We start from the raw sequence: 12590 nt of genomic DNA on the forward strand, positions 1-12590 counted from the left end.
GGGTTAGAGAAGGGAGAGTCTTTTCTGGGCTGAGAAACATGGAACTGGGAATTCTTCCAGTTTTGCCTGTAAATCAATAGCCATTGAGAAACTCCTTTAAGTATAGTTGCACATGCCCCAAATGAAACTGCGCTTAGAACTTTGAACCACTGTTAAAGATCTAGAAATGGTAGCTAAAGGAACACTCTGTACACTGTTTGTTAACTGATGGAATTCACTGCCACAAGACAAGGCCATGATTGCAATGGACCTCTGAACACCAGATGTTGGAGCCCACTAAGGAGCTTGCTGCCTTCATTCTGCTTCCCAGAACCATCTGTCAGGTCACTGTGATGAATACAATGCTGGACTAGATGAATCATCAGTTTGATGCAGCAGGGAAGTTCTAAAGGAGTGAGTGCATCTGTCCCTGCAAACAGAAGCCAAGAGGCTATCCCGACTGGTCTCTTCATCAGAAAACATGCATGTTTCTAGCAGATCATTGCTGTATGTCAGCTTGGCAGGCAGACTTCTCCTGGCATTCTGGGTGAGGATTTATCTTGGTTGCTGCCCCTTTTCTCTCCTTGAGAAGAGTGGGAGAAGGACTTTTTAAAAATCATAATCTTGAATTCTCAGGAAGATAAAGTAGAGATTGTCATGCAAATTGCAGTCTGGACAGCAGCAGCCTACCCTGCTGCAAGTTGCAAGTGTTCATGCTGTGATGGTATCAGAACCACCTGGTAGTGGTGGTTTCCTACTGGGCAGGAGAGAGCCAGTTTGGTGTAGTAATTAAGTGTGTGGACTCTTATCTGGGAGAACCGGGTTTGATTCCCCACTCCTCCACTTGCACCTGCTGAAATGGCCCTGGGTTGGCCATAGCTATCGCAAGAGTTGTCCTTGAAAGGGCAGCTGCTGTGAGAGCCCTCTCAGCCCCACGTACCTCACAGGGTGTCTGTTGTGGGGGGAGAAGATATAGGACAGGGTGGCCAACGGTAGCTCTCCAGATGTTTTTTTGGCCACAACTCCCATCAGCCCCAGCCATTGGCCATGCTGGCTGGGGCTGATGGGAGTTGTAGGCAAAAAACATCTGGAGAGCTACCGTTGGCCACCCCTGATATAGGAGATTGTAAACCGCTCTGAGTCTCTGATTCAGAGAGGAGGGCGGGGTATAAATCTGCAGTCGTCATCGTCGTCTTCTCTGGAATCCAAGGACTAATTTCCATTCCTTGTGCTGGTTGTGCAGCTGAAGGGTAAAATAAACTGGAGACACTCATCTAGTTTGAGAGTTGAAAGTGGTTCAGGAGAGGCTTTGCATCCCATGGGAAGTGCATATATTGTTCACCTCTAGCTTATTTTTGAAATTAAAAAACACCCGCAAATATTGCTTAGCAGAAGGTGGATTCAATCTCTGCACCAAGATAAAAAATCCCTCTTTCAGCCTGGCTTTGGACACAGAAAAACCTATTGTCTATCTTTCATCCTGACTGTTTTGAACATATGAAGCTGCCTTATACTGAATCAGACCCTCGATCCATCAAAGCCAGTAATGTCTACTCAGATTGGCAGCGGCTCTCCAGGGTCTCAAGCAGAATACGAGTGCAGATGCTCTGCCCTGTTTTCCCTATTGTGAAGCAGTAGTCAACTTGCATAATGTTAGAATACTACTGGTGTTATTTATTTATATGCCACACAAACACACCCTGCCGGTTGTAAGGACTCAAAGCACCTGACAATACAAACACAATACAACGTAAACAAAAGGAGAAAACAGGCTTCTGAGTGCAGGGCCGGTTTTTCTCTTTACTTGCAGATTTTTTTTCTAGTTCCAAGCTGCAGTCCTTTTGGGTAAGAGCAGAAGGCAAGATGCACTTTGGCTCTTCAGTTTGGCTCACTCCTTTAGGCCAACTCAGGCCATGAAAGGGGCAGGACAGAGACTTGACTATAAAGGCTTGCAGCAGCTGGATGGTGCTCCAGTTTCCTCCCCTTTCCATGCCTCTGGGCCAGCTCAGGCTTAGAAGGGTTAACTAAAAAATACAGATGGGGCAGATGTAATTTGAGGGGCAGATATCTCACTTCAATACTACATGCAAGTGAGAATATAAGCTTTGCTGTATATTGTTTTAGGGACACTAACTGAGTTTCCCCCCCCTCTGTGTGTTTCCCTTTGCACAGGCTTGGAACATATGCATCTCTTCATGGCAGCATTTACTGCAAGCCTCATTTTAACCAGCTCTTTAAATCCAAAGGCAACTATGATGAAGGCTTTGGGCATAAGCCACACAAGGAACTATGGGTAAGCAAAACAGAGAATGAAGAATCCCCAGAGAAACCTGCTTCTGTTGGGAGTGCAACAGATGGTCCCCAAAGTCCTGGGGTAGAGGATGCACCAATTGCAAAAGTTGGAGTTCTGGCGGCCAGCATGGAAGCGAAAGCTGCCGGCATGCCAGAAAAGGAAGAGAGACCAACTGAAACAAAGAAACTGAAGATTGCCTGGCCACCACCTGCTGAGCAAGGTAGTCAAGGCAGTGTCTTGGAAGAAGGCATCAAAGTGTTGAAGCCCAAATGGCCCCCAGAGGATGAGGTTTCTAAGCCTGATAATGAGGAAGATGTAGACCAAGACCTTAAAAAATTACGAAGGTCCTCTTCACTGAAAGAAAGGAGCCGGCCATTTACAGTGGCAGCCTCTTTTAGAACAATGTCTGTTAAGAGCCATAGAACTGATAGTGGATCTCATTCAAAAACTGAAAGGAGTGCTGTCAGGCGACGGGAGGAACTGGCCAAGGAAATGCTGGTGGAAGACAAGCTGAATGAGGAAAGCAAGACAGCGAATCCTGAAAACACCTCCAGTGTAGAAGAGATGGAAGAGGAGACTAAAGAATTGGAGAAAGAGAAGGGAGAGGCAGGAGGAGGGGGAGGAGAGAGTCTGGTTGCAAATGGCCAGGGGGGTGCAGAGATGGATGAGGAAGAAGAAAATGTGGAAAAGCAGTCTGAGTCTTTGGGAAAAGCTGCATCTATTCTTACATCTCCTACGCATGTAGTCCTCAGTTCTGCAACCACAAGAGATTTATCCTTTAGTCCAAATCGTAAATCTCAAGATGTTGGCTTTTTTGAAGGCGAAGACCTGGAAGATTTGACAGTGGAAGAACAGATCAAGAGGAACAGATACTATGAGGACGAGGAGGAGGAAGGAGAATAAATTTGCTTTACTAGAGAACTTACTGCAAGGTGCTGGGCCTTAAATTAATGTGTGCGTTTAATTGGGGTGGGGGGGGTGTTCTTTTTTCCTAAAAGTGGCTGCCCTCTGCAGAAATAACAGTGCCACAAGTTGACACATAAGGGAAACCATGAAGACTTGCTCAGATTTGTATTGCATAGGAAAGTTCATTGGAAACCTGCAAGAATGTAATTAATTTTGTGGAAATTAATTAGTTTGCATTAAAACTATCGGTGTGGGGATAGCTGCTACCACTTCAATTGAGCAAAACTACACTTTTTTTGAGAACCCATTCAATATCCTAATAACTTCTTTAATAAGTTTATCCGCTTCTGCTTTCAGTAGCTTGAAATTTTTACAGAATTTTGCTATAATCCATGAAGCTGAAGTGGAGGAAACAGGCTTCTTCTTTTGAAGTACACTACCACTAACAATCAGATTTCAGTGCTTAGGGACCAATTCTGAAGGGAGGGAGGGGGGGGGGACAGAGTTTGCTTTAAATGGTGACTGCACTTTAATATATGTGTAAAGGCACAATGGATAACTGGGATACGTTTTAATAGTGAAAACACTGTTTTCTAGATGTCCAGCAACTATGTATCTTAAATATGCAGTCAGAGTGATTTTATGCTTGGCAGCAATCAGGAGAGAAACTTTCTTTGCACTTTGCTCTTTTGCATGCAACTTTTGTTGTTGCAAATCAGGACCTAGGTGAATCTGAGCCTCCTGGCTGGCCAGTGTGACAAAGTACTGTCCTCATATTTAGATTAGAACCATGACCTTTTAATTTCCAAGAAGAATACTAAATTGAGGAACTGTCTGTGTAGAGGGCAAATCTTCTGTCCAGTGTATTACTACTTGCATTCCACATTTTTGTCTTCCTGATTCATATTTTCTACTTGAAGCTTCCACTCTCCTTTATGACTCTTGGATGCAAATCCTAAATTAAGAAATTCTACATGCACCAAACTGCCAGATATTAAGAATCAGCATAAAAATTACACATGCAGAACAAATAAAAGCTGCATGATTAAAAAAGACACCATAGTGAGATTTTTCTTGGGACTGATTCTCCTAGCATTGTGTGTGTTAGTGTTTTTCAACATGACTGCATGTATTTTATAAATCATAGTATTTTTGAGCTGGGTGGAGGGGTTTTTCTCCAGTAGTTTTTAATCTTTTGTAATTTGTTTACTTAAATTAGCTCTAACTATATTTTAGACTTGTAAAATATTCTGCTTTCTTACAATCTTGCCGAGTATGAAACATTTTTATTCAATAAAGGCTCTGTCATTTTTACTGTTGTTGCTTCTAGTAATAGGCTTTTTGTTGCAATGGCACAAAGGTGAGAATGTACTGAAAATATGTGGGTGTGTAGCTGCAACCAGCAGGCAGCACTCTTGTGTTTGGTATGCCTGGAGTGTCTATTCCATCTAACTCCAGGGTACATCTCAGGGCCAAAGCACAAATGCAGGTGTGTGTTTTTGTTGTTGTTTTTTAAGGTGCTGGATCTGGGTTCCCAGGACGCAACTTAGGTTCCCCACAGCCACACAGCAGTTGTGGGGAGTGGCTTCTGGGAGAAAGAGAGAGAGCCCCAACAGACTCGGAATGCTTTCTGCATTGGACCTCTGAACACCAGAGAAATGCTTCTCCCCCACCAAGCTGTTTTCCTGTGTGAAAATAGCACTGGGGGGGGGGGGGGGGCGGTGCTGTCCTGTTTTTGCTGCTGTACAGGCTCAGCAGCACAAACAGGGAAATAACTCCCCTCCCCTCAGTACTGTTTCAGTGCTGGAAAACAGCTGGGGAGGGGAGGCAGGTGCCCTTTTTCCTGCAGTGGTACTCTGAGGGGTTTTTTTTGGGGGGGGGTCAACTTTTATTTTCTTTAAAGCCTTTTCCTGCAGCTGCAAGGAGCCCTCTTTTTAAAAAAACTGAATGTATAGTTTGGCTCTCAGTTTATGGGCACAAGAAAGTGAGCACTCTCATAATCAGAATGATGCAACTCTGATTTACCTTGCAATCCTAAGCAAATACCGCCATGTCCACTGAGATCAGGGTGTGGATTGCTCAGGACAGGTCAGTTTTTCTGAACCACAAGCTACTTGCTTATTACAGTGAGTTGGCCAATAAAATGCACTAGTTGGGTGGTGCTGGTCCCTTTATAGGAATGCAATTAATTTAAGTGAGACATAAATATCCTAAACTGATACCCTTGGCTTCTATTGGTTTTATTTATTTTTGTGGATTTATATCTCACCCTTCCCCACAAGCAAACTCAGGGTGGATTACATCAAATAAAATTCATAATGGATTTAAAACCGTTATAATTAAAACAGACAGGCATTGGCTAGGAATACACTGAAGCATGGCTGGAGCTGCTGGGCAACAAGGACTTCTGAAGATTGGGCAAATTTAAAAAAAAAAGGCAGCAGCAAGGGAGGCCGACTTGACTGGATACCCATCACCTCAACTGAAGGCCTGCTCTATTTTCCAGGTCCTGTGAAACAGTAAGAAGTCTAAAAGGGGAGCACGTTCCACAGACCAGGGTGGAAAATGCCCCGGTCAAGGCTAATCAGATGTCCTTTTGGCCGGGAACAGCCAGTGGATGCTGACTGGCTAAATGTCAAGCTCTTTTGGCACATATGGGGAAAGGTGGTCTCTCTGATATGTTGGTCCCAGACCATGCAGGGTTTTTGCTGGATCTTTTAAATTACAGGTTTGCTTTCTGCCCTATTAATTTTTAATTCTATCTAACTTCAAGGTTTTCTGATGGAACTTGGTTGAAGTTCAAAATGGATATATAATACCAGCCATATGGTGTCAAGCACACAGCATCATGCATGCTGCCCCCCACCGTGTTAACTGCAGTCATTTCAAATTAATTAGGGAGAGACTTTTCTGTGGGAGACTAAGCACATCATCAGGGAGCTGAACATGCATTGTCAGAATTGATTTGGTAATGAACTGGAGAAATGTCCTCCATCATTATAGAAGAGAGGCACTATCTCCACATATTGTAAAAAGGAATTAATTTGGAAATGTGATTTGAAATGCCAAGTATTCTACATACTGTACTTCACTTACTCTGGACTCTCCATCTAAATAGTTCAGTCAATATATAGGGAGACTAGCTAGTTCTGGAGATTTATTTATATGTAAAAATGTTTGGCTTCTCTCTTTTTTATCTACTATGCCAGAGAGTAAAAGAGAGGTGAGGAATGTCCATCCCAAGGGCCGTTTACGGCCCTCGAGACCACTTGGTCTGGCCCTCGGGGATTGCTGGGCCAAGCTGAGCCATGTGGCGGCCTCCCTGGGGTCTGCCTGGCTGGTTAGGATTGTGAGATATAGCCACACTGTGCAGCAGTCTCCTCAGGGGCTGGCCGGCCGGCAGGGATCATGGGGCCCAGCCGCACAGTGGCCTCCCTGGGGCATGGCTGGCTGGTCAGGATTGCTGTGGGGCCTGGAAAAGTCACTGTCACAGTTCAGGTATGTTTCCCCCTCATTTCTTTATTTCCTTTTTCTATTTCTTCTCCCCATTTCTTTGCTTTCCTTAATTCCCCTTTCTTTCTTCCCCCTCCATTTCTTTATTTTTATTTCCCTTTCTCCCCTTTATTTTCTTTTCTTCCCCACCTTTATTTCCCTTTATTCCCATTTTATTCCCCCAATTTCTTTATTTCCCTTTCTTCTCCCCTTTATTTCAATTTCTTCCCCCAGTTGTTTATTTCCCTTTATTACCCCATTTATTTCCCTTTCTTTCCTCCATTCCTTTCCCTTTATTCTCCTCTCTTCCCCCCTTTATTTTATTTTATTACCCAGCTACCACCAGTTCAATTTGCACTTGATTATCCCAGATGGTGTGGCCTAATATGCTAATGAGTGTGTGACCTCATATGCTAATATCAGGGGATGTGGTCTAATATGCTAATGAGTTCCTGCTGGGCTTTTTCTACCCCAAAAAAGCCCCGGACCTAGGCATTTGCCTAGGGTGGTGGGTCGGGGTGTGTGCGCCAAATTAGGCTCTCCCCACATGACTTCAAATAGAAAAACAATTATTTGCATTAATTTTGCTGGCCTGAATCATTCTCCCTCGACGGAGCACTGTTTTTTAAGCTGAGTGCTTTGTATGGCCCACAAATGATGTTATAAATATCCAAATGGCCCTTGGCAGAAAAAAGGTTCCCCACCCCTGGAGTAGAAAATGGTGAAAGAGTGGGTTGGACCCTTTGTTGGCTCTTTGCCCTCCATTTCCTTCCCACAGCAGCCGTCTGACCCCTGGAAAGGCATTACTGGAGGTTATGTGAACACATATGATGCTGCCTTATAATGAATCAGACCATCAAAATATTGTCTGAGCAGCAGTGACAGCGATTCTCCAGGGTCTCAAGCAGGGGTCTTTCACATCACCTACTACCTGGTCCTTTCAATTGGCGATTCTGGGGATTGAACCTGCAGCCTTCTATATGTCAAGGAGATACTCTAGCACAGTACTGATGCGGGATTACTTATGTACACCTCACTGTACCTTCAGTAACCCAAACCCAAAGAATTTTCAGAAGGCTAATACACTAATAAGTTTCAAGACTTTACAGATAGATTTTATTAGACTCTCAAGTTTTTTCTTTCAGACAGAGGGCTTAAAATATAAGTAGAAAAGCAAAGCAATCAGATAACATTAGTACATTTGTTCATACAGTTATATAGTTAAAATTCAGTCCTATTATCAAGCATAGTTCCATAGTTAAGCACAATTCTATAGTCAACATTTTCTCATTTAAAGTCTAAGTCCCAAGTCCCATTTGTTTGGCATGACCAGCATAGAGATTGTCTCCTGTCTCTTGTCAGATCAGGCTGAAATCAACAAAGGCTTGTTAATTTCAGGGCTTGACCAGCATAGAGGTCCCCTGCTTCTCATGCAGTCAACAATTCCTGCTCAAATCCCAGGGTTTATAAAGGCTTGAACTTATCTCACCATCTCTAATCAGATATTATCTGTTGTTATGCATTCCAGAATCTTCAGCTGCATCTTACAGATGACCAGTTATCTTGACTCTACCAGTTCCTGCTCATACCATATAAGGTTTTTCCTGTCCTGAGATAGCCCTAAACTTTCACTTAGTTTTTCTACTCTACTGACCTAGATTCTCAGCCTAAGCTGTTAGCTGCTAGCAATATGAATGCTAAACAGTGCTGAATAGCTTGGATACCTTGTTGCCAATTTCAGAAGAGACCCAACCCTAAAAGAAATTCTGCCACAAGTACCACAGCCCCTCAGGACTCAGTTAAAGGGAAAGCCTTTGCCCGGGGGCTGCTATGAGGAAGGTAAAGTCCTACACTTCCTCTATCAAGCTATATGTTGGCACAAATTTTGTCCCAAGCAAGATCTAGGTGATGGGTTTTGACCACTTTCCCCTTTTTAAAGCAGCCTCCTCTGCTTGGGAGTTTTTCCTATCAACATAAATCCAGTGTCTCCTAGTAATTTTTTTTTTTTTGGCAGGGGGGAAGCCACATAGAGTTGTTTTGAGAAGGGGAGAAGATCCATCGCTAGAAATGCTCATGTAATTGTAAAATCCAATCCACTGAATGGAGAGTTAAATATTTGTGCTGGTATGCTGAGCCAACTGATTACATAAAAATTGCAATTCTCCAGAGTTCAACAGGTGAATGCCTCTAAGGAATAACTGTGACAGTTCTTCTGTCTTCCCTATGTATTTCAAATCCTATCCCAGTTACTAAAGGCTGCTAGAAAATCCTAAAAGATGATTAGCATTAAATCTTGGATTATAGTGCTAGTAACAGGTTGACAATGCTTACTATATTGCTACCCACACAAATAAACATGACCAGAGTTAATTCCTTAACAGCAACACTGATGCAAAATTAGGCATTTTGCTTAAATGGTGTTTTACCCCAAATATCGCATACTCTCTGTTGCTTACAAAATGTGGGAGTCAAGTACTTCCTCATGATTATGTTAAATGAAAACAAATGATGGTGCACATAGCATTTTCCTGGTATTGCTAAAAGCTGTTACTTCTATAGATCAATGTTTCCCATTTGCAGGGCCGCAACCCAGTACTGGGCCACGGAAGCCTCAATACCAGGTCACCAGAAAAGCCAAAGTTAGCCCTGCCCCCAGCAAAGCATGAGCTCTGTTCTGCTTCCTTCCTTTCCCATCTCTCTGTTGTGCAGAGAAAAGCTAGGCTTGAAGACTGACACAAGCTGCAAACCCTGAACTCCGTTTTCCTTCCTGCCATTTCTCCAACGTCTCTGTGTTGTGCAGATAAAAGTTAGGTTTGAAGACTGACACAGGCTGCAAAGCCTGAGCCCATTTTACTTCCTTCCATCCCCCAATGTCTCTGTGTTGTGCAGTGAGGAGCTGGGCAGCCTCTCCTTCCTTCTCCCCCCCACCCCCTGTTTGAGAGAAAAGCTGGAGTCCATTGGCACTTTAGACCCATGAAGTGTTCTTCAAGGTATGAGTTTTCATGTGCCTTGCAGTGTGTTCTTTTGTAGAGATTTCCCCGGGAGGCCTGGACAGTGTCACGACTCGGGCCTTAGGTAGAGACTGCCGGCTGCTGTCGTCCTGGCAGTTGGCCAGAATGCTTGCAGCCAGCTGGTGTTTTTTCGAGGAGCAGCACAAGCGTTATCTAAACAGTCCAATTAGTCAACACCATAAATCAGTCCTGCCGAGGGATGAAACAGAGCGCGTCGTCACAGGAATGCAGGGGGTCAGAAGCCAGAGAAAGCAAAGCCGAATACAGTCAAAGTACCTAAGCCAGTCCACAGAGCAAAGTCAGAGTTCAGTTCCAAGTCCAAGGTTCAAGCCGGGTCAGGAGTACACGGGTTCTCTCAGTAGGCAAGAGGGTGCAGAGCGTGGTCACGTCCCAGTAGGATCGTTCGTTGCCAGCACAGTTTGCCCTAGGGCCAAGATTACAGATATACTGTGCTGGCTTGTTAACTCATTAGTATGCCGGGCTTAGATCTCTTCTCCCCCGCATGCGTGCCTCACTTCTTCTGCTTTGCATCTCCTGTCGTCTCCTTTCACGGAGCCGGCTAACAGGTGGCGGTGATTCCGGAGGGGATGAGCTGGGGCCTGGCGTGGCCTGATCAGTTCCAGGTGGCTCCTGCTGCCGGCTTGCTTCTTCGGGACTTACGTCCAGGGCTGTTAAAGGTGCCTGCTCTGAGCTAGCAGGGGCTGGGTCAGGGGCAGGCATGACAGACGGCAAAGAAGGGGGGGATGTTTTATTCAGCCGGCAGGGGCAGGGAGTGGGCATTCCAGTAGCTATTTTTTTAACCAAATGACCCCTGGGCAGAATTGTTGCTGGCTGGGGTCATTTGATGGTAGGTAAGGTTTTATTCTTTCTTTGTCCCCCCCTTCTTTCTTTCCCTGCAAGTGATGCTCTGTCCATATTCTTCGTGCTGGGGAGGGGGAAGCAACAGTGGGAGGGCTTCTAATGCCCTGGCCCCACTGGTGGACATTCTGGTGCTTTTTGGGCACTGTGGGCACTGTGTGAGAGGAAGTGGACTGGATGGTCCACTTCCTTCCTGCATGAAACTTTTCTGTTCATCATACTGTTGTTGCAGACATAGGAGCTCTGCCAATGAAAAGTTGGCACCCCTGGTTGTAGCCAGCTGGCCTTTCTAAGAGATTATTGGAGATTACTGCTGTATCTCTCAACAGCACTGGAAGTGATGGTGCTATGAACTTGACACCATTTTACTGCTGCTTTTAACAGGTGCCTGACAACAAAATATCTGCACAACAGGTTGCTTTTAAAGGCATGGGAAACACAGCCAGTAAAAAACTGCAAGCCCCTCATAAATATCCTTTTTGGGATAACTGCAGAAAAGCTTATATGAATTTCATATAACTTGAAATTAATGAATTAATTGCAGTACAATTCTCTGCTACCTTTCACAGCAATTTCCCAGTGTTTCAGCCAAGGAAAAGTATGAAAAAGAGCTGTCAAAAGATTTTCTTGAAACCAAGCAAGCTTGGTTGTAGCTTGAGGCAGGGTTTCAGTAGTAGCAGCTGAAGGAAGGGCCTACTAAATGTATCTGCATATTTTAAGGTAGAGCAGCTGACATGGCTCAGTGTGGGTGATACACAGTGCTGGCATTCCTGATGGGAATGGCAACAGCACTCCCAATTGCATACACTGGCCAGTGCTGTTGAGGAAGGGGTATGTTGGTGGTGCAGGCAACTGAACATGGACATTAGGAGTCCTTGCAAGCTGGAGAAGAATGTGCAAACAGATAGGTGCATGCAGGTGTGGGGGTGAAAAGAGAGGACCCTGGGAATGTATGAAAAAGTTGCAGACCGTCCACTTTCCACCCCCATTTTGGCTTTGCTTCAGCAAGATTTTTCTGAAAACGAAGTTACGGTACTTCAGAAGAAGAGGCAGATTTGGGGGAGTGCCCTGGAAGTGACATCACAGGAAGAGGTGGAGTTTGGTTCAGTGTGCCCTGGAAGTGAAATCACTTGGCCCTTGACCTGGAAGTGACATCATGGGAAATGACATAATTCCTGTCTCCCGGCTCCATCCCTGAAGTCTCCTGGCTCCATCCCTGTATTTTAGTGGGCCACAAAGGAGAAGTGTAAAAATAACTGGGCCACTGGGGGGGAAGGTTTGGGAAACCCTGCTGATTCTTCTTTCAGAGTCTTGAAATGATGTATTTTTAAGCTTCTGATAATCAATTTGATCCTAGTATGCCATTCTGTTAAGGAGTCCTCTTAATAACACAGGACTGCTTGCATGGAATTGAATTGTAGGCGCCAGCTCAATATTGCTTGCCATTTTATGTAGTACTTTGAAGCTTCAGGTGCAATCTCATAAATTTCTGGCAACAGATCTAACAGGTAGGTGGGTAAAATTTTGCCTAAGGCTGACTTGAGCTGCTGTCTCACAGCACAGTCACTATAGTGCTTAGTCATGAACAAATTACTCAAACTGGGCCTATAACTGTTACTTCTGTAGACAAGAAGCAGACTCATGGGAGTGGGGGAATACTCTAACACACATCAACTCCTTCTTTCTCCCCTCTTGACTTGAGTGTCAACAATACTTTCAGGTTGCCAACATCAGCCAAAATTAGCAGCTGAAACAAGGCACTCATGAAATCTGACATTCCTATTTTTTTCTACTAGATAGGATTCTGCTGGCTAGCTGAGGTTTTATCCAAGTTTCTTGAATAAAAATAATCTGGAACTCTAGGAGATAAGATTTAACTCCAGGGACCTACAGCCTATTATTCCAATCTGTAGTATTCCAAGATAAATTTTGTACTTCAGAAGTTGGCAACAGTCATTTAAATGGAACTATGGACTTGGAAATATTCAATGGCTGAGCATGAGCACTAGGGTTGGAATTTCCTGAATTTATTAAAACCACTCGTTCCAAAG

The 12590-nt window shown here is 44.3% G+C and overlaps 1 protein-coding gene across 4 annotated transcripts in view; it reads left to right on the forward strand.

The window, feature by feature from the left end:
- LIMA1 (LIM domain and actin binding 1) overlaps positions 1-4497 on the forward strand; it is an 85711-nt gene extending 81214 nt beyond the window's left edge. For all 4 annotated transcript variants that reach the window (XM_060251953.1, XM_060251954.1, XM_060251956.1 and 1 more), the window contains exon 11: positions 2152-4497. In XM_060251953.1, the coding sequence (XP_060107936.1) occupies positions 2152-3175 (1024 nt within the window). In that variant the 3' untranslated portion in view covers positions 3176-4497. The remainder of the gene's footprint in view (positions 1-2151) is intronic.
- The last annotated feature ends 8093 nt before the right edge of the window (positions 4498-12590 follow it).

This window comes from Heteronotia binoei, chromosome 13 (assembly GCF_032191835.1).
Source record: "Heteronotia binoei isolate CCM8104 ecotype False Entrance Well chromosome 13, APGP_CSIRO_Hbin_v1, whole genome shotgun sequence".
Lineage (NCBI taxonomy): Eukaryota > Metazoa > Chordata > Lepidosauria > Squamata > Gekkonidae > Heteronotia > Heteronotia binoei.